Source organism: Protobothrops mucrosquamatus, unplaced genomic scaffold, assembly GCF_001527695.2.
Source record: "Protobothrops mucrosquamatus isolate PMUCROS unplaced genomic scaffold, P.Mucros_1.0 scaffold155, whole genome shotgun sequence".
In the NCBI taxonomy this organism is placed as follows: Eukaryota; Metazoa; Chordata; class Lepidosauria; order Squamata; family Viperidae; genus Protobothrops; species Protobothrops mucrosquamatus.
Genome location: NW_015386519.1, coordinates 181463 through 204804, shown reverse-complemented (window position 1 = coordinate 204804; position 23342 = coordinate 181463). Strand labels below are relative to the sequence as shown.

The following is a 23342-nucleotide window of genomic DNA, read 5'->3' as shown; positions in this document are numbered from 1 at the left end:
GAGTTCACACACAGCCCTGCTCATGTTATAGTTTCCATGTTTGAAAGTGTAGCAGGAGGTAAAGTCCTGCATAATATTTCAGTGGGGCTACTGCAGGATAAAGAATGGAGCCACTTTTGTTTTGAAAGCATCAGTGTGCTGCACTTCTTTTTGTAATGCAGCTGCTACAGATCACATGAACGAACAATATACTAAAGAATTTACTGCACATTTGCACATGGGGACAGAAATTTTTAAAGATGATACATTTGTTTTGTTGGGTATGTTAAATACCTAAAGCCATGTCCTAATCACCATACAGCAGGGAAATTGGGATGCTGCATTAATATGCATGCTAGTGATTGTCTTATCCAGGGCATCTCTAAAAAGTTATGGATTGCTGAATACAAAGATGAAAATTGTTTGATTTGTGCATAGCGCTTGCACTCTGGTTTCTAACATTACAGAGGTCAAAATGTAAGTATATTAGGAGTGATTCAAGAGCATCCTATTTAAAGAATGTCCAGTAACATTGGAATAATTTACAGTAGATTTGCCAATTTGGTTCAGGCCATCGGGTGCACTTATTTGGCACCAAGGACTGTAACCAGCACAATACCACTGAAAAAGAAAAACAAGAAATTCAAGAAGAAACCAGCATGACTGCATAAAGATCTCTGTGACAAACTGAAAGACAAAAAGGACAAATACAAAAAAATGGAAAGAGGGGCACATAGCTAAGGCCGATTATCAGCAGACAGCCAGAACAGGCAAAGATGAAGTCAGGAAAGCAAAGGCTCAGAACGAACAAAGACTTGCAACAGAAATCATGGATAATTAAAAAAAAGTTTCTTCCAACATATTAACAACAAGAAAAAAGTCAAGGAAATTGTAGGTCCACTAAAGAGAGAAGGTGGCAAGGAAATAACAGGCAACAGGGAGAAAGCAGAGCTGCTTAACTCATACTTTGCATCAGTCTTCACACACAAAGAAACTATAGCCCAACATACAAAAAAAAAAAAACCACTGCAAAAGACATACTAGAAAGAAAAAATAAGCAAGAAAATGGTAAGAGAATACCTATCTGACCTTGACGAATATAAATCACCAGGACATGACAGATTACACTGTACAATCAGAACACCAAATAATACAATGACAAACGGCTTCCGTACTGTTATCCCAAAAGAGCATGGGTGTCCTCAAGTTGAGGAGACCTGAAGAAAAACCTGGTTCCACTTTTTATCCCTCTCATAGCATTTGCTGGAGAAATCAGTGAGGGAAAATAGGGACTTAAGTTGTGGTTATGATCGTCCACAACTGGCGTCTGCTTGGCTTTCATAGAAACAGGATTCTGGAGAAGATGGACTCTGACCTGATAAAAGGGCCATCTGCTCTTATCAATTGTGAAAGGTTTGCCCCTCCAAATCATTACCCAAACTGATAGGTTAGATTAAGCCTGTGTTCTTCCCATTTCATAGCGAAGCAGACTAACAACCCTGGAAATAAAAATTCTTTTCACACACGTTAACAGTCTTATCTTTAAAATGTATTCTTAACATAATAACAGTTTACAAAAATACAAAATCAAGTTATTTTCAATGTTGGGTTTTATTCAGAATTAACATAGTTCAAAAATAATTCACTTCCTGTACATACGCTTTAAAAAAATACATCACCTTATCAATAAATGCTTCAGGTTAAAATATATATATTTAAACTGTACCACTATATTGAAATGACTGTAAGTTGTGTACCGCCACTCTAATCATCATCATCATCATCATAATAAATTAACCAGACTGTATAAAATTTTGAAATATTTCTTTAAGGAAAATGTGGCAAAAATCATGCACCAAATTCAGTCATCCTATTGTCAATAAATAGCTAAAATAATTATAATAGACAATATCAAGGAACAAATTAAATAGCACTTGTACCAGGTCCATAAGAAAAAAAATGAGAACCGATAATGTAAATAAACAGAGAACCCCCCCCCCAGACCTATAATATAGGGTATCCTTTCCTTGTCCTCCAACTATCTTATCTTAAGATTATAATTCCGAGAATTCCTAGCTGGAATTGAGGAAGTTGTGATCCCCAAACAACTGAAGACATCAGTTGGTGAAGGTGGATGCAAAGCAAATAGTGTTCAAAACACTCTTTAAAAGATAATGGCTTCCCCTGCTTGCTAACTAATATTTTTAAAGGAATGCCATTTAAGACATACTATACTCCAGGGGTCTTCATACTTGGCCCTTTTATGACTTGTGGACTTCAACTCCCAGAATTCTTCAGCCAGGCATGCTGGCTGAGGAATTCTGGGAGTTAAAGTTCACAAGTCATAAAAGAGCCAAGTTTGAAGACTCCTGCTCTACTCCATTGCTATCTCTTTTTTTAATAGGCACCTGGTTGTAATTTATTGCTGCCAATGGGTCTTATTGCTTGACTGCAGACAGAACTTAAATTTGCATCAGGCTTGTATTTACTTTGGTTCACATGAATATCAAAAATCTGCAGACCAATCCAATCAGCATTTATTAAACTCACCATGCTTACAGCAAACCGAAAGAACTACCAATATTCAGTTAAGAAAACTGGAAAGATAAAGAATACATTGATCGTCTTAGCACTTAATGACATTCTTGGGATTAAAGAAGCTAGACCAATTGGAATGAAGACCTTCAAAATGATTCAGGCCATTTGAAACACATTACTTTAAAAGGCACTTTCTTCGTTCATATCAACCTTTGAAAAAGAGGTGAACTCTTTGGGGGTCGCCCTACAGTGGATGAACATGTAGAAATGTATTAGGGGGACAGGCATAAAGTATATAATAAGTGGTTCTTTATCACAAAATAAGGAAGCAGCACAACTGTCAAAATTAAGGAGCTTCCCATTAGCACAGCAGAAGGCAAAATTCTCTGTTCAGGAAAAAAATTGGACAAGGTACACAGTAAGGTACTCCTCAACTTATGACCATTAATTTAATGATGGTTCAAAATTACAAAGGCCTTAGAAAGAATGACTTATAATCCATCCTCAAAGTTACAACCATCACACTAGGCCCCCCACCCCATTACGTGACCAACATTTAGGCACTTGGCAACTGGCTTGACTTTACAACTATGTGACTGACTTAACAACCACATGATTCACTTAATGACCACAGTGATTTGCTTAATGACCATGGTGAGATGGTTGTAAAATGAGATCTGGTCATGTGATGACTTATAGAACAACCACATCGCTTAGCAACCAAAATTCCATTCCCAATTGTGCTCATAAGTCAAGGACTACCTGTAATGATGTAGAGTTAGACATTTCCAATCCAATAGGACTGATATGATAATGCCCAAGCATGGTTCACTATATCTGGAGAGGCTTTAACTAACTCAGCTGCCTTGATTGCATTAACACAGTGCTAACGTTAGGCCAATCGGGCTAAAGATCTGCATTTAAGGTCACTACATTTTTTTTTAAAATGTGCATATTTGTGGACAATTTGGCACAATAACTCTGTTGGACCACAATACAAATTTATTTTGATTTGGTAGAATAGCTGCTATGGTCTCTCCCAAGCAATCAGTCTCCCAAGCATCTCTAGAAACATATATTTTTAGTTTCACAATGAGAATTTCAGAAAGGTGTGACAAACAGGCCATCGTGTCTGGACAATTTGTTATCATAGATCCTTTAAAGTAATTTGTATGCTTTTAGTTGCAGCCTTCATATATCTCAGTGTTCAACACTTTCTTGTCCAGGGTATCACACAACTACTTATGTGTGATTGTTTGACACCACAATGGGCAAGTCTCTTTTCAAGCTCTCTTTAGTCAGATTTAGATTGGGCCAGATGGGCACAGTGCTGTCACGTGGAGTCCATGGTGCTCTCTGAGCTTGTTTGCTTGCAGATATTTCATTACCCATTAAAATGCTGATGTTACTTAGCTGGATAAACATTTGCAAACAAACAGCCAAACTCAGAGAGCACCAAGGACTCCACAATTCAACCCTGAGCTATACATACTCTTTTCTACAGTGCTGTCATGTATAACATCTCCAATAGGGCATAAAAAATACTAATTTTACTTGACTGGCATGGGGGGAAAGCTGGGCAAAGTATAGAAGTAGTGCACAATCATCTAATACAGTACTAGGGGCTGCTCTCTAGGAAGATATGATATTTCCTATGCTAATCTACCCTCATCTGTTGATCTCTTAATTTCTCTCTCTCTCTCTCTCTCTCTCTCTCTCTCTCTCTCTCTCTCACACACACACACACACACACACACACACTCGCATACCACACACACCATCATCACTATGCTGGGAAATGAAAGAATTGTAGTTTACCACAGGTGTCCCCAACCCCCAGGCTGTGGCCCACTACCGGGCTGCAGCCTGTTTGAAACTGGGCCACGCAAGCAATGGGCAAGCATGAGCGGAGGGCCCTTGTGCTTGCACACGAAGCTCCATTCGCATAAGTGGAGGGCTGCGAGACTGCTGCTCACACCAATGGAGCTGTGCATGCACGCATGCATCTGCCATTCACCCGCCTGCCCCCCCTCCCTGCGCTGGGCCGTTAAGCTGGAAAAGTTGGGGACCACTGGTTTAACATATCTTCAGAGCGTCAGGTTGGAGAAGAGAGAAGAAACTCTTATCCTGCGCAACAAAACATATCGCAACTAGACCGGCCCAACTCATGCCTGTTTTTCCACATATAAATATCTACAAAACAAAAGTTAGAAAAATATTTTTGCAGTTTTAAATAGTTGCTTGAAAGTGTTATTACAGGGATACATCAATATTCATACAAATTAACTATCAAAAAGCCTTTTTTCTATAGCAGCCTTTGCATTGCAAGTGAGAAGGTGTCAATATAATAGAACGTGACCTACACACAGTTTGTGCCGCATATTATCACTTAAGTAGCAACATTAATCTTTTCTCTTCTGGGAGAACATCCATACTAGGGCTAAGGTTTCAGGAACAAACTGTACTGTTCCAGTGTAACAAAGATAGAGATGATGCATTATACATCTTCGATAAACTGTTCAAATTTCCTAAGTGCATAGTACCTTGACAAGGAATATTGTTACATTGTTTTATAAAAAGTAACATGCTTTCAAATGGAGAAAGTAAGACTGTAATAGGAATGCCTAACTTACACAGCGATCTTCAAAATTGCCCAATGCAATTATAATACAGATCCCCATCCAAAACTCTTCCTTATTCACTCCTGGTGGAATACAACAGAAGGGACACACAAAACTGGAGACATGGCAAAGCAAAGTGATCAACAACTCACGTTGAGCTTGTTTTTATTGAGTTCCCGTTCCAGGTTGCCTATCAGAGTATCAATGCTTTCTTGCAAGTTTTTGAGGTTAACTTGATGGTTCACTGCAGAATCCATTGTTTGCATTGTCAGATAGGCCTGAAAGGTATGTTCTTTGGATACACAAATGGGCCGCCGGAGCAGTGTTCTAGAAGCATCTGCTTTGCTGCCATCATCTCCACTTTCTGCCTCTTCTGAAGGAACATCATCATAGTCTGCTTCGCTCAGAGCTTCTTTGGGACTGACAAAGTAGTTCTCTCCACAAGCCGTCCAGTCTCCAGCATAGCGGTTGCTTGAAGGGCTGTCCAGTCTGGCTGGCCTGGATCGCAAGATCCCAGACACTTCGCTTAAATTTAACATTTGAGGCCGCTGTTTCTTAGGCCTCAGATAGTTCACAGAGGACTGCTGCTCCAGCAAGGCTGACTCTTCAGCTGATGGATGTTGCACTATGATAAAGCATAATTGGAACTCACATTAGCTTAACAGTACATCTTAAAAGAAAGCAGTAATATTACATTGGGTTTTTTTCCCACTGGTCTATGACTTGGAACATGCATTTATGCATGCACACTGAACAGCCAATAATTCTATTGTACTGATTTTGGTACCAGCCAGTCAAGTTATATTGAAAAGAAAAAGCCAACTAGTAAATATTTCATCTTAAGACTACCATGCCTACTGCCGCTGGAGGAATCTATTAAAACTGGAAGTTTAACCTGATTAACTCTGCAAGTTAATTTTGCAAGTTAATCGCAGTCCAAAATCACAGTACAGTTCAAAGAAGAGCTTCCAAATGCGTTCTACAATCAACTATGTAAGAAAAAGCAGGCAGAACAAACACACATTTGGCACTTTTGTTACCTGAACTCACGGTTTTACCGCTCTAGAAACTAAGTCTCCTCTTGTTATCGCCTTCCTATGGTAAACAGTACAAATGTTTTATTCACCAACAACTGCTACATAATTCAACTGTAAAAGTTTCTCTTCCAAGCATCTCTCTGTAGTATTGGTTCTATTATTATTATTTGCTCTACTATTATGATTTTTTGTTCTACTATTCTTATTATGGATTCTATTGTTATTTTTGCTTATAACAATATTCTGGTTGCTAATGGAACACAAGAGACATTATTCCTACCAAGAAGGCTGAACTTTCTCAGTAAGAGTTGATAAGGAATGGCGAGAAAACGGCAGCACAGACTAATGGAAATTAGGTCCAAAAGAATTGGGGGAACTTTGAATTGTCTCAACAGTACTGGATGGATGGCGTTTGTATCTCACTAGCTAGTCTTGTCAGAAGATGCAAAAACTGATGAATGTGCAGTGGAAGCTTGTTGTAAAGAATGTAGAAGGAAGGTAGCGTGAAAAGATCTTGTATGACCAGGAAAGCCACAAGGAGAAAAAAACATGAGTGAGGATTAAGTGCCATTGTAGTGGGTGGACAGTTAGGAAAAGAAGAATGCACTTTCAAGACTTAAACAAGTAGTCCTCAACTTATGAACTTTCATTTAATGTGTTTGTTTACAACAGTGCTGAAAAAATGGACTTACAACCAGCTTCTGCCATTGCAGCATTCCTGCAGTGATGTGATGTTATCTCTAGTGCTTAGCAACTGTGGTGCATATACAATGGTGGCAGCATCCTGTGGTCATGTGATCACCATCTGTAACCTTCCCAGGTGGCTTCTGACAAGCAAAGTCAATGGGGCAAACCAGCAATTCAGGATCATATGATGTCTTGCTTAACGATCATGGCAGAAAAGGTCATAAAATGGGGCGCGACAAATTTTCTGGCCCCTTATTTTCATAAGTTGAGGACTACCTATATATTCAGCCTCTTAAGTTACAGATGGAAAACATTTGGTAAACACCAAGCATATCTTTCCTGCTGGGTTGGCATTTCTGTCCTGTGAGGCTTTATGTGATATCTTTCTTCAAAGCCCATCATGAACTGCAGTGGCTCTGCAATTTCCAATAGTATCTGCCAGGGGTTATATTATTTATGTATTTGTTATATTTAATCATAATTTTCCCTTCAGAACAGGGGTTCCCAACCTATGGGCTGTGGCCTACTGGCCATCGGGCCGCAGGACAGGCTGGCCAGTGCACACACAACACCCCTACTCGTGTTAGTGCGGCAGCTGCAGGGTGCAAAAATGGGCCGATGGTGTGAAAACGGGCTGCCACTGCGCCGCAGGGCATGGAAACGTGGTGCTGCACCACACAACAACGGGGCAGGGCTAGTATCATGTGGGCACTAGCCCTGCCCTGTGTGTTGTGCATGTGCTTGCAGCCCCACATGTGCGCGTTCTCATGCACATGTGTAAAATGCTTCCCCCTCCCTTTCCCTCCGGTCCGCCAACTGTGAAAGATTGGTGATCTCTGCTTTAGAAGGAAAGGGAGCTTGTTGTGATATAAAAAGTTAACTCCAGCACATAACAAGAAGCTAACAAATGCAACCTGCCACTTACTTAATCACATGAGTAAACTTTCAATCCAGTTCAAATATCTCCCTGGAAGTAGTATATCTTACTTGTCTAACAACTCTGGTTTTTTGTTTTAAAAAGATGAGAAAACATGTACATCAACAAAAGCTCTTCTGATTAGGATTTTTTTCTTTGAAACAAAGGGCTCATGTGTTAAACCTTAAGTGGCAGCATTATTAAATTTTCTGAATAAACAAGGGCCATGATTTTTCAATAAACAAAGAGATAAATGAAAAGCTGAAATGGGTCACAAGCATAGTTATCAAGTTTTCCATATACATCAGTGGATTAATGTTTGGCTTCACTCCTTCACAGGAACAGAGCTCACTCCACAATGTTTAATTACCTTTTTCAAAAGCCAAAGAACTTGGCATGGTATCTGGTAGTTACAGAAGAGGCTGAAATTCTTAAGCTTATGTTAGTTCACTTCTTTGACAATATATATTCCCAGTCATCCAGGAGATATCTTTACAAAGAAAATCCTTCTTCAAGAATCTGACTGTTAATAACTCAATTTTGAATAACCAGTCAAGCAACTATATTAGTTATTTCCATATGTTTGCCTGAGCAGATAACATCAGTTGTCCACATTCAGGGGGAAAAAAAATCTCGGCTTTCGTTCAACTGTCAACTGACAACCTGACCATCATGGTAGCAATGAGTCTTCAAAGTAAAACTGAAAATAACTTTGCTTTTCCAAAAAGTGGCGTTATACATGTGACCACCAGAAGATGCTATTGCTAAAGCAGAGATCAGCTGCTCCAAAAACACTTTGGACTGTTTAAAAATCAGCTGCTGAAGTTAAACCAAGGCCAAAAGCTAAGCCTCTGAATATCTGCCTGAGAGAAGCTATAGGTAGAACCAAGGTTATCAAATAATAAGCATATAAAAAGAAGGAAATGGCAGAAGTCTCCAATAGAAAAGACAGAGAGAGAGAGAGAGAGAGATGAAAAAGAGATGCTCTTTGGACATAGAGGCAGTGGCCATGAGTATAATACATGAGTCAAGTCAATGGGGACGACTATCTTCTTACTTTGTAGTTTCCTGCCATTGACTAAGTCAGGGGTGTCAAACTCGCAACATCACATGACATGTTGCGACATATCATGATTTTTTTTCCATTGCCGGTAATGGAGTGGGCGCAGTTTTGCTATGATGCATCCGGCCTGCGGGCCGGCAGTTTGACACCCCTGGACTAAATAATACAGGCCCAAAAGACACAGCTAAATTCTGGCAAGGGCACTGGTAATAAACACACAGTTCTTATCTTCTTATTATGTGTGCAAAAATAAAATTCTCATTCATCTTTATTTCTTTAAAGAAATTTAAGGACAAAATACACAAGCCTGGAAGGGATGCAAAAGTAAAAGGATACATTAGCAAAGTATTACTTTATGTAACTAATGAAGTGAAAAAATGGTTACAATAGCATAAAGTTATATAATTGATGAGCCATAATAACAAGTATAAGTAATGCGGCATAATACATTTGTCTTTGTAAGTTTATGCTACAAAAAAAGTTTGAACAATGCAAGGGATTCCACTGCTTTTACTGCAACAGAATAACACATTGCTTTGAAAGAAATTAAATATTCTCCATTAATGAGATTTTTTTTTTACCTGTCCACAACTGGAGCAGATAATGTAAAACTTCTATATGTTTTTTGAAATCCAAGGCACTGGCCAGTTCTTCTGAATCAGTGAACACTCTGTTGTTGTGGCTCGTAGTTTCCTGCCACTGACTAAGTAATACAGGCCCAAAACACACCGCTAAATTCTGGCAAGTCATTCTGTTTACTTCATGGTATGAAGCCACCAGTTTCAGATGGTCCAAGAGCATCTTTAGGGTTGCCTAAAGAAAAAGCGGGACAGTATTAGTTCATTAATTACAATAATGTAATTAAGAAGCGAGGCAGTGGCAATGTTATTGAAGGCCTTGTTCCTTTAATTCCATCACAACATTGTCATTCATGCCTACTAGCGGTGTCCACTTAAGATAACATTTCAATTATATCTTTTTGTGAAGCAGAAGAGCACACAGATCTGAGGATTTTGCAGCTGCTCACTATCCTATACATGCCCTTAAGGAAATATTTTGCAAAGGCCAATGAACTGAAATTTTCTGCATACTTACTTGGAAGTAAACCACACAAAACACCAATCTTCAGCCTGGAGAAAGGCTTTAACGATCAGCCTGGTCTCATGAACTAATTTAATAGCACTGCATTTAAATACAACTAAATAGCACAGAAATTCTGCCCCATAATTGGTACTAAATTAAATGGCCGGAATTTTTTTGTTGGGGCTCATCTCCCCTGCAAAAAGACCCCTTTCCCCTAATTTGTTTGCCCTTTGAGGTCACAGGCAAACTTTGTATGAAACTACAATTTTTTCCTGTGCCAAAACCAACAAACATAGTAAGATGTTCCCACTGCTTCATTCAGAACACAGGAAGCTGCATTACCAAAATTGGAATACCACACAATCCAGCTCATAATTATTATCTGATTAGACCCTCTGAAGTTTCAGAAAAATTTCTTTCCCAGCCTAATTGGATTTTTTTTTGTTTTGGCTTTATTGTGATTTATAGCTCTTTATTTGCAACAGCTATTGCAGATTGCCAGGTGAATAAATTATCTCTTTTAAAAAAAGGTACCATACTAGTGAAAGCAGATATAAAATCAATGTTGGCATTCCACTGCAAAGACAGAAGATAATTTAATCAACATTTGGGGGTTGTTGTTGTTGTTGTTTTGCTATTTCTTTATCAGCTGAAAGCAATAGTTTATGAAACGCCCTATCATAACCAAACTTACTCAGGAAAGGGAATGTATTGTCAAGTAACATGTCTAGGGTTAAATACAAAGCATAGTCAAAAAGAAGGGGAGAGATGCTGATGATAAATAAAGCCATCTTTTTGTAACATCTGAGGGAAGCAACTCTGGTTAGAAAAATGTTTTGTCTAGCTTCCTGCCCATAAAAGGCTACAGCTGGTTTCTTTCATTAGGTTTCTCTTCAACAGACGGTTAAGTTTCCACATTGTAATTCAGCATATTATGACAGCGTATAAAATCAATTAAGGAGCATGTTTTAGGCATAGGTGTCCAAAAAGGATAGCTTGCCTTGTGTATAGTACCTTGTGTATAGTACCTTATTGCCCAGAGTTGCTGGGAGTTTAATAAATTATTATTAGCAAATCAAAACCATTATAGGTAGTCCTCAACGTATGACAATTGGGACCACAATTTCCCTTGCTAAGCAAGGCAGTTGTTAAGCATGAGTACCTATTGTAACTCACATTTTTCTTTGAACAGTCGCTAAACAAATGGTTGTTGAGGACTAGCTGTATTGTTAATATTCATTAAGTATTCACTGTGTTCAACTTTGCTTGAAAACCATTCCTTTCTACCAATAACCCTGAATAAAGCCCTTCTGTATTATTTGACAGTGCAAAAAAAATGTGATCTGAAGATCGGATTTAAGGAAACCATTAGATCAAATTATTACCTCCAAACTGATCTGATTATTTCATTGCTTTGCACATGCATAACAAGTCTCTGTCCTCCCCCACACTGTCCAGGATAAATGTTTCCCAATCCAAATCCATAATGTTTGCCCCAGTTTGGACTCCTGATGAGAATTGCCAAGCGGGAGCCCTTAAAGGCACAAGTTCCCTTTCATGTGCTTCTCTTTGCTTATTATATGGGACCTGCTGTGTGCAATAATGGAAACACAGAGAAAAACTGTGATTTCTGACAGTGGATAAGCTTAGCCACAAAGCTAAAAGAGGCTGCACAAACAGCGGCACCTGAATAATCAGGCTAAAGGAGCACAGGTGGTTGTGTCCCTTAGTTTAGGTCAGTGGTTCTCAACCTTTTTAATGCCGCGACCCCAACCGGTCGTAAGTCGAGGACTAAACCGGTCGTAAGTCGAGGACTAAACCGGTCGTAAGTCGAGGACTAAACCGGTCGTAAGTCGAGGACTAAACCGGTCGTAAGTCGAGGACTACCCAACCAGTCGTAAGTCGAGGACTTTCCCTGCCCAGTAGCGCCGCGCATGCGTGGTTCCGCCCTCTGCGCCGGCCGAGGCGTAGCTGGCAAGCGGCAGAGATGGAGCAGGCCGACCACCAGCTGGCCCAGCCCAAGGGAGGTAAGGCACCCGCCGGAAAAGGGGAAAAAATGGCGGACAAAAAAATGGCGGACAGCCTTGCTTGGCGACCCCTGTGAGATGGTCGATCGACCCCAAATGGGGTCCCGACCCACAGGTTGAGAACTACTGGTTTAGGTGCTAATGGGCACTTCCCATACTCAGCCTAACTTCCAAAGCATATAAAACATTAAACCTCTATAATCTGGGGGGATAACCCCATGTCTATATTAATTTTTGGTGTCCTGAGCCATAATGATGCCTCTTTCCCTCATCTCCAGCATATCTACACTTTTCTAACATCAAAAGAAGTTTATTTATTTTATTTTTAAACTTCTATGNGCATAGGTGTCCAAAAAGGATAGCTTGCCTTGTGTATAGTACCTTGTGTATAGTACCTTATTGCCCAGAGTTGCTGGGAGTTTAATAAATTATTATTAGCAAATCAAAACCATTATAGGTAGTCCTCAACGTATGACAATTGGGACCACAATTTCCCTTGCTAAGCAAGGCAGTTGTTAAGCATGAGTACCTATTGTAAATCACGTTTTTCTTTGAACAGTGGCTAAACAAATGGTTGTTGAGGACTAGCTGTATTGTTAATATTCATTAAGTATTCACTGTGTTCAACTTTGCTTGAAAACCATTCGTTTCTACCAATAACCCTGAATAAAGCCCTTCTGTATTATTTGACAGTGCAAAAAAAATGTGATCTGAAGATCGGATTTAAGGAAACCATTAGATCAAATTATTACCTCCAAACTGATCTGATTATTTCATTGCTTTGCACATGCATAACAAGTCTCTGTCCTCCCCCACACTGTCCAGGATAAATGTTTCCCAATCCAAATCTATAATGTTTGCCCCAGTTTGGACTCCTGATGAGAATTGCCAAGCGGGAGCCTTTAAAGGCACAAGTTCCCTTTCATGTGCTTCTCTTTGCTTATTATATGGGACCTGCTGTGTGCAATAATGGAAACACAGAGAAAAACTGTGATTTCTGACAGTGGATAAGCTTAGCCACAAAGCTAAAAGAGGCTGCACAAACAGCGGCACCTGTATAATCAAGCTAAAGAAGCACAGGTGGTTGTGTCCCTTAGTTTAGGTGCTAATGGGCACTTCCCATACTCAGCCTAACTTCCAAAGCATATAAAACATTAAACCTCTATAATCTGGGGGGATAACCCCATGTCTATATTAATTTTTGGTGCCCTGAGCCATAATGATGCCTCTTTCCCTCATCTCCAGCATATCTACACTTTTCTAACATCAAAAGAAGTTGAATGAAATGCCTCCAAAATAAGATTGCTTACCAAAACGGAGTGGGGGGGGGAATCTACATAATACTGCTTCGTATTTGCTTGATAGCCACTGTTCACTTCATCTCTCAAACAGAACTTTATTTTCTTGTTTTTTTACACATACATATTACCTAGATAGTCAGCTCACAATCTGTTCTACCTGAAGCTATCTGATTTGGGCTATAAAACACAGTCTCCAAAAGCCAAAAATAAAACAAAGCCAGTTAGTTTTATACCATATCATGGACATCTTGATCTTTGTGGATTTCACAACCCTTGTTCTAATTTACCAGCAAAATCCAACTTGCCTCAATAATTGGACAACTGTGTTAGTGCACTGCTGGCCAATCTGCTATTATCAACCTTGAGTAGCTTCAGGCAATGTTTTAGTGTTGATCTCTATCATATTTTTTTCCCTGGAAGTTGCAGCAGCAAACAGTTCAAGGAAAGGAATGGTTATATAACTGTCTACCTTTAGCTGGCATCAGACAATAGCAGCAAGGGAAAGCTACCAAATCACTGTTCACATCACTTCCTCATACTTGTTAGGGAGAAGGGAATTAAACAACTTACTGAGGGTTTGGAAGGATTAAGGTTAGGCAGACTGGTGAATCTTTTTAAAGGAATGCTTAAGTAGTCCTTCTTTGAATGCAACTGCATGCAAGTTTCGTGCTGGATCTATCCTGCTATAAGATATAGACTGGCTTGATTATAGAATAATTCCAACAAATCTTCTTAACAAAGTGACTTTGCAAACCTAATGGCAAAGCTGAGTTACTGCCAGAACTTGCTCCTATTCTGCCTGGACAAGCCGGCAGCCAACCTGCCCAGTGGGCATAGAGCAAATTGAATATGGTCTAATGGCTTTCATGTGCAACGCTGGATCACTTCTGGCGATTCTGCCTGGACAAACCAACAGCTGCTTTGTACAAGCAACATCAAAGCGGATTCTGACAATCTCCAGCAAGAGGCATGCAAGTCCAGCTCAGAATTGGCTCTGTCAACAAGCTGGCAGCGTAATCCTCATTTTCTCCAACGGCTGCTATAAAAAGCAAAAATCAATCCAAAATAAATGTAGAATCCAAACTGAGAGTCGCTTGGTCAAAAACAAAGTCCAGATTTGCAACAGAAATGAAATTCATCTTTCCTATTAAAAACAGGGCTTTACACGTCATTCATTTATTATTTCAGTAAAAACTGATAAAGTTGCAAGGTTCTATTGTCCTTTTTATCTGACATAGAGATTAAATGTTAATGATTAAAAATAATGAAAGTGTTAGTATTACTTGGGGGGGAGGCTACACAAATGTATTTATTTGAGGAGATCATGGTATCACAAATGTTGAGAATCCCTGATGTGCTCTAATATCTTGTGAATTAATTAATTCACTGAGCTGACTTAGCTGAAGTCAATGAAAATCAAGTGCTAGGCTGCATTAACAGAGGGATAGAATCAAGATCACATGAAGTATTAATACCACTTTACAATGCCTTGGTAAGGCCACACTTGGAATACTGCATCCAGTTTTGGTCACCACGATGTAAAAAATATGTTGAGACTCTAGAAAGAGTACAGAGAAGAGCAACAAAGATGATTAGGGGACTGGAGGCTAAAGCATATAAGGAACGGTTGCTGGAATTGGATATGTCTAGTTTAATGAAGAGAAGGACGAGGGGGGACATGATAGCAGTATTCCAATATCTCAGGGCCCTGAGATATTGGAAGAGGGAGAAGAGGGAGTCAAGCTATTTTCCAAAGCGCCTGAAGGCAGGACAAGAAGCAACGGGTGGAAACTGATCAAGGAGAGAAGCAACCTAGAACTAAGGAGAAACTTCCTGACAGTTAGAACAATTAACCAGTGGAACACCCTGCCTCCAGAAGCGGTGAATGCTCCAACACTGGAAGTTCTTAAGAAGAGACTGGACAGCCATTTGTCCGAAATGGTATAGGGTTTCCTGCCTGAACAGGGGGTTGGACTAGATGACCTCCAAGGTACCTTCCAACTTTTTTTATTATTATTATTATTATTATTATTATTATTATTATTATTATTATTATTATTATTATTATTATTATTATTATTATTATTATTATTTATGAAGTCAAAGTTTTATTCTGAAAGAGGGGAAAATGAGAGAGAAAGTGAAGTCATAAAGGTAGTCCTTGACTTAGGACCATAAATGAGCCCGGCACTTCTGTTGCTAAACAAGACAGTTGTTAAATGAGTTTTGCCCCATTTTGTGACCTTTATGCCACAGCTGTTAAGCAAATCATGCAATCCTTAAGCAAATCTGGCTTCCCCCATTGACTTTGCTTGTCAGAAGCGGGCTGGGAAGGTTACAAATGGTGATCACATGACCCTGGGACAGTGCCACTGTCATAAATACATGCCAGTTGCCAAGCGCCTGAATTTTGATCACATGATCATGGGGATGCTGCAACAATTGTAAGTGTGAGCACTGCTCGTAAGTCACTTTTTTCAGTGCTGTTGTAACTTCAAGCAGTCACCAAATGAATGGTGGCAAGGCAAGGACTATCTATACTGCTTAAGCCATGTACTAAGTTTGATGGGTCAACAATACTTACTTTCTCAACTTCTGGCAGGCAATCCAAGAGAGCCATTGTATATTCTGAATCATTCAAATCATTTTCACATCCATTTGCTGTCATTTTCAAAGGTCTTTTTACCATGGCATCCAACACTGCTTCATAAAGTTGCTTGGTTATCAATGGAGAAGGCAACTCCCTTAAATAATCTTTGAGGATACCTAAACAAGGCATGCAGAGTAAACAAAGTGTAATGAATTTACCAGAAAGTCACATTACAGCAGGACAATCAGTAGTGCTCATGCAGAAATTATCTCAAAATTGGGTATCTTGGAAATACATATATATCAAATTACGCCAATTCTCAAATCTGAAAATCATTTACAACTCTGAATGTTAATTCTTGTTTCTTTTATTCTATCTATACACTGTGTGCTCCTTAAAGGAAATGCCAACATTAATTTAACAATGCTCTTATTGGGGTTAGCAATCATAGCATTAAATCACTTATTTTAATACACGTAACATTTTATCAGAATATTTTTAAATACAATGCATCATAATAGTCATAACCACAAGTGAATACAGATTGTTCTGCCCCTCCTCAGAACTGGTGCAAATGTTTTATTGATTCTTATTTACATATGTTAATTCCATGGTGTCTCATCTCATTCAAAACCAAATTTCAGAACTGGATATTCAAGACAAAGCTGCTAACAAAGATGTTGCAATGTCTTAAATCCCCTTCCTTCACACATACGCCATCCACTCTAGTTCCAGCCATATGCAGGTCAGTGGCATTTTTTAAAAAACTCAACACATATACTGCTGCCAAATACCACTGCCCCAGTAAAGATCTGCCACTGCTATTTTGATTGTTCCCTTACACCAGGGGTCTTCAAACTTGGCCCTTTTATGACTTGTGGACTTCAACTCCCAGAATTCCTCAGTCCACAAGTTATAAAATGACCAAGTTTGAAGACCCCTGCCTTACACTCACCAACATTGCCAGCTCCGGTGCTCTGCTAGATGCCAAACAGCTGATCAGTGCCCCAGCTACTCCTTTGCGGCCCACATTTATTTTTAATTTACCAGCCTGGCTCTGTCTTCTCTACAAATTGTGCAGGCCATTGTAATGCAGAACCCACAATTCCTGAAACAGACGCAGTCCCTCTCAGATCATGGGCATCATTTCCAGCAGTTGCAGCTAATTACAAATTTTAATTAAACAGAAGTTTGAAATTATTAACTATATGGGACAGTGGTGATGTGTACTGGATTTACTTAATCTAATGTCCATTAAATTAAGTTTTCTTTGGAGGAGGAGACTCAAATGCCATGTGTAACCCTTAGCTGAAGATGGGCTTATATTTATGATAATTGTTTTAAGTATTTGTTTTATTTCTGTTGTACACTGCCCAAAGTCACGTTTATAAAATGGATGGCTATATAAATTGGATAAATAAATAGATGTTACACGACTAAGACATTCAAGCCCAAGCAGCAGAGTTCCTAAAAAGTAAAACAACAAAGTAGCTGAAAATAAAAGGAGGTATAGCTGAACTCATATCATGGTTATATTAATTATGGTTGATTGTTTTTTTATCTCAGTTGCAGCTTGTTATATATTGATTTATTATGTGTTGTTTTTAAACACTGCTAGCCACCTGAGTTACATATTTGAGATAGGCAGCTGTACAAATTGAGTAAACACATACATACACCACAACTAACTCCCTCCTCCAAAGGCTAAACACTGCAGAATAAATCTTATCAAGTGAAAAATTTACCATATTAGTTTGATTGTTCTCTTAACATTACAAAATAGTTCTTGGTGGAAACAAAAATACCAAGCTAGATTTTTAAAAATGGTCTGTCTCTTTGTCTATTCTTTTTTTTTTTTTTTGAAAAAATGATTGAATTAGGGGAGAATTCAAAACTGAATTCAATCACAGCCTTTTAATTCAAAAAAATCAGAGTTAGAATAGGAATAATAATAATACTGAATCCAACCTTTCCTTTTATTCTGACAGTGGAAGCAGTCTCACTTCTTCTTCGCTATCACAATGCAGAAGTTATTTTACTTTATTTTAATCAGACAATAACACTTTTATTACACAGATGTTTTGAAAGATATGATAACATCACTAGGTAAATGCCTTCAGGTCCTATGAGCAATGTGGTCTCTGAGGTCTGCTCAGGCTACTTTTTACATTGTTAAGTCTCCCTTTAACTTTTTAAAAAATATATAATCTGATTTTGATAAAAATAAATTGAATTAATTGATTGCTTCTTCCCTATGACTAGATGGCATCCTATGCTTACTTAAAAGGCTGAAAAGCTTATTTGCACCTCTTCACCCTTTCCAACATTGCCCACCACTATCTTAGGAAAAACTACACAATCTCTTCGCTTGTGCAGCTGAAACCACAACATCCTGTTTATTTCAGGAATCTCTCCAATCCCCACGCTACATTTTGGGCTATAAAATATCAAGGCCCAAAAACAGATACATCATTTCCCCAAACTATTAAAATCTAAACTCAGATATTAATTGCTTTGCTCCCTATTTTGTTCGTGCATGCCGCTGAACATAAGCTGTGCCTTAATTAATAGTACTGTTTAATGCACAATGAAAACAAAGAGCTGAAAGTAGGAAGCTGAGATACCAATTTAAGTATCTGCCAAATAAAGGCCTTGTTAATCCCCAAACCATGACAGAAATACCACTGCTGAATTTTTCTTAACAAAGCAAAACTTGTTGCAAGTCTCAGTGTGCCTACCACAGATCTTACCCTATGACCCAACTGTAATGTGAACTGTGTTAATTGAAGACTTTGTTAAGAGAACAGAATTTTTAAGAGTAAAATAAGGGCCTCCATTTCTACTCTTCATAGAGGGGAATTCAGAAAGTTTCTGGGACTACACAATTTCAGTGCCACCCTCAGAATCTTCCAGGTTAAAGGGCTGTTTTTTGTCTAAATGTTTCAAGTAAAGGTTGTCCACAAATTAGCAATCTAAACCAAACTTTCCTCAACCTGATGCTGTGCAGGTAGCTTCAACTAACCTTCCTATAATCTCCAGACATACTATAATTTAGATCAGAGATGTCCAAACCTTGGCAACTTTTAAGACCTGTGGACTTGAACTCCCAGAATGATGGCTGGGAAATTGTGGAAGTTGAAGTCTACGAGTCTTAAAGTTGCCAAGGTTGGACATCTCTGCTTTAGATAATCCCAGTTTAGGAAAGGCTTAAATCAACAGCAGGGTCAAATGCTTGTAAATAACACTTCTGGGCCGGGATATATTGAAGTTTAGGAGTAGGGGAACTAATCACGAAAGATTTTTACTATCTTTCTAGCAAAAAAAACAAAACTGCTCTACAGACAGCACAAAATACCTAAGTAGGGGGAAAGGAGTCTGCTATGCCTTTTTAAAAGTGCTCATCAACAGGAAGGCACTTTTGGAATGTTTTTTCAAAGGATTCACACTGAGCTCTGCAATCAAGTCACCTGGTCTTTCCTTTTCAAAACACTTTCTCTTGCTTCATTCTTCTCCAAAGAAATTATCAGCCCTCTGACCCTACACTCTCTCCTTTTAGAGACTTTTAAGAGAAGGCAGTTATTTTTATGGACTAGCATCTCCTGACAGCTTTATTTTTCTTGTTCCAATCATCGCTGGCACAGAATATAGGCAGTAACCAGAGAAAATGCATACTTCTCCAGTCCACCTCATTAATTTCTCATTTTTCTAACCCACTGAACTGTCAACTATGTGGTGTGCTTTACTACAAGAGAGTTCACATGGCTGGAAACAGACATGAGGCAGAAATATCAGAAATCAGCCAGCTGCTAAATTTGCTAAGGCACAATATTCTGAATGACATGTGCATTTCACTGTAAGCCAGTGCCAGCCACAGAAACATTTCTGAGTCAAGGTTTAATAATTAAATGTGCATTTCCTGAGGAAAATGCAAAGTGGTTTTTCACTGAAGAGGAATTCTGAAGATTGGCAAATCACTAGTATCAAGAACAATGCTTACTACTTTATTAGTAATATATATTTATTAGTAATATATATATTACTATGCTCCAGTCTAATCTTTACAAATGTAAATCCATTCCACAGCAGTGCTCATTTTAATTAGACCAGCAGAGATATTTTCTACCCTTTTACTCGTCCATATTCTAAGAACAGGGTTCATAATTTGATGTCACCTGCAATCTTCTCCCTGTTGAGGATTCATAATAAACTAGACATCCCCGAAAAGCAGGGATGGCATTGCGGTGGAGACTGACAGCCAGAGGTGAATTCTGGCTGGCTCGGTCTATCCAGATAAGGGAGAGATTGTGAGATCACCCACTAAAACTCAGGACAGCTGCTCCTCATGAGTAGACAAAGGAAGTTGAGTTTTTTTTGTCAGTTGAACAGCTGGGAGTTGAGGGATTTCAATCAAGCTAATAGCTGTAATGAGCTTTTCTGACTGGAAACAGAGAGAGAGCCCCATACGAGCAATAGCAGCAACAGTTCTGCTACCCACCACAGAACTCAAATAAATTTCATTTCTAATGATCCAAAGCAGAATAAGTTGGATGAGGAATTTATCAAGTTTGCCCCCTAAGGCAGAAGTACCCTTCTACATTATCCAAGCAGCTGCTGAACAATCAATATCCTTTTTTTCAGGTCTGATAGTAAGGAATGATGGGAACTGTGGGGGGGGGAAAATCTCTGCAGCCTTGAAGTTGAGAAAAGTCTGATTGCTTGGCATTCTCACCAAAGAGCAGAACTTCACTTGCTATGAGAAATAAATAATCAAATCAACTCCTTCCAGTTACTGAACTTTCAACAGGTGCTGTTTGATAAACTAAGATTAATGATGACTGAGAGGTATCTTTTTAAACTTGAAAGCTGGGATTTTTAGGATATGAAACTCAGCAGCTGATTCCAGTTTCTATTCTTGCTACTATAAGACATAAAACTATCCCTGCATTGCTACATGCCCCAAATAAATCATAAGTAAGGGCTTTGAAGATTTACAAGACAAGATTAACAATTCAGTAGTGTCATATTAAACATTCAAGCACTTGAATATATGTGGCAGGCAGAAAATATGTGCTATTTTTACCATTCTTAACTATAAAATTCTATTTTGCTCTAGGGAGAGGAGACCGTCTGCATTGACTATTGACTTCTGAGGACTGCAGGGACTTTTTGATATCACTGGATTGGGCCAAGGGTTTTAATGTTGTAGTTTTAAAGCACAAAAATAATTGCATATAACCTCACAGATTATAATACAACCATTAGATTACAAGGCTTTTTCTTTAAAGGCTTATATATCAAAAGTTGTTATCGACATGTCTAACAACTTTGTTATGTAACTCTGACATGTTCAGAGGTGAATAACAGAGGCTAAGGACATGCAAGAAGTGTGGTCTGTTCCTCAGAAGTGCTGTGTGTAGACTTCCCACAACAATTGGCTGGTCTCCGATGAAAACAGGATACTAGTTCTAAGGATGGATGCTTGTTCTAAGACAGCAAAACTCTTTATGGGGAACACTATAATTCAGAGTCCGTGCATATAAATAAAAGCAGCTGCGACTGCTCAAAAGAAAAGAGGCAAGATGACAAGAGACTTTCTAATTCCAAAATAGCTGTAATTCAAACAATGTTGCTTGAAACTGTCCATCCCCACAGGAAATTCCACTCTGGAGACCTTCACGTCCTCCAAGAAGAGCAAAACAGAAATTTTACTTAAAAAGGAAGTTGTGAACATTTTATTCAACTGTGCGACAATGTAAAAACACTGAGAAAATTTAGCAGATGATTCAAGATGGTATCCCAAGAATGATATTTCTAACCATTTATACTGGAGATGATACTTTAGAACAGGGGTGTCAAACTCACAACGTCATGTGACATGTAGCAACGTATCACGGCTTTTTTGCCATTGCTGGCAATGGGGTGGGCGCGGTTTCGCTATGATGCATCCAACCCGCAGTTTGACACCCCTGCTTTAGAATGTAACAAAATGGTGCAGATCCTCCACTTATTTCTTGCCTGCAAAAATACACACTATTGATTTGTACTGTGCAAACTTGGTCCTTACTTTTTGGAGGCAAAATCCTATTGAGATGTTTCTACCACCAAAGCCTTTTGAATCTCTGCATACCTGTGAATGCTCTAACATCTCTTGAATATTTTTGAGGTGCACAAGCAATGCTATTCACAGTCCAAACATTTCAAATGAAAGAAATAATTAACTTTCTTGCATAAGAAACCAAGAATGTACACTTTTTTGGAACAAATGTACAACTGCACAGACTCAAGTACAATAAATATTTAAGAAAGACTTGTGCAAACCTATGACAAAAGGCAGGGAAGCTATTTGGGGCATAATATGGAATATGATTATTTACATTTTCCCCTTCTGATTTATAAGACAGTAGATAATATGAACATGTATCATTTTCAGTGTGCGTGTGTAGCTGATATGTTAATTAAATTCCATCCTTATTGCCAGATGTAAAAGAAGTTCTGAGCATTTATTTATCCTTCTATAAAAAAAGCAAATTTGTTACCTGTTATCACATTTATATCTGGGTACTGAGTTTCACACAGAGTAACTGCTTTGCTATCCTTCTCAAATGCCTCTCGGAGTTCTTTCTTCACAGCTGCCGACCCACATAAACGGTACAGCCCTACAACCTAGAAATAAAATATAAATCTTACCAGAGCAACCTCATTTAGTTTAACAAATCAAATATCCGACAGAAATACAATTTTAAATAGGCTCAAGGTACCAAGATGTCCATGAAAGACCCTAAGAGGACTAGAAGGGAACCCTGTATGAAATAAAGCCTATCAGAAAAAAGGCAAGATTATCCATGTTGTATTAAGTATACTGACTGCACTAAGCAAAAGAGAGGAAAGAGCTATTTTAATTGTAATGAATGCAGTGGTATAATAGGACAGGGGAGACGCTTGTACGCTTACAGAGTGACTTTACGTTCAGTCCTAATGATCAACTTGATGGCTTAAGTCCACCTTAACTTCAGCACTGTCTAACCTAGTAGACTTTACCTGCCTACTCTATTAGAATTCTTCCTCAAGTGGTCAAGGAACAGGATGCTGGAGGAGTTTTCTCAGGGATAGCCATTCATTCTGAAATACAGAAGTTTGCATCCTGAAATGAGGGTGGCCCTTTCCCTATTCTTACAGGGTTGTCTGCACTGAGTGTGAGCTGTAAAGTAATATTTATAGATGAGAGTGCTATGGAAAACCAGATATAAATATCTAATTAAATAAGGTTAAATAAACCATTGGTTACCATAATATGCAAACCCAGTCTTTATCCCTTGATGCAGCACACCTGGCATGGTTATTATTGTTATGGGGAGAAAATGGGGGAAAAAACCACTGTTATCATTGTCTTTTTTATAATAAATTAATTATATGCATTTATGGCAGCTTGGACAAAGAAATTGTGTCTATTTTTAGAGAAGCATTTTTTTTTCTGCACAGCATAGCCAAATATCATGTAAC

General features: G+C 38.7%; 1 protein-coding gene across 1 annotated transcript in view; it reads right to left on the bottom strand.

The window, feature by feature from the left end:
- Positions 1-465: 465 nt before the first annotated feature.
- SYDE2 (synapse defective Rho GTPase homolog 2) overlaps positions 466-23342 on the bottom strand; it is a 46017-nt gene continuing 23140 nt past the window's right edge. The window contains exons 5-9 of the mRNA XM_029283626.1: positions 22379-22505; positions 15837-16018; positions 9423-9654; positions 5291-5763; positions 466-600 (exon numbers count right to left, since the gene is read on the bottom strand). Of these exons, the coding sequence (XP_029139459.1) occupies positions 466-600; positions 5291-5763; positions 9423-9654; positions 15837-16018; positions 22379-22505 (1149 nt within the window). The remainder of the gene's footprint in view (positions 601-5290; positions 5764-9422; positions 9655-15836; positions 16019-22378; positions 22506-23342) is intronic.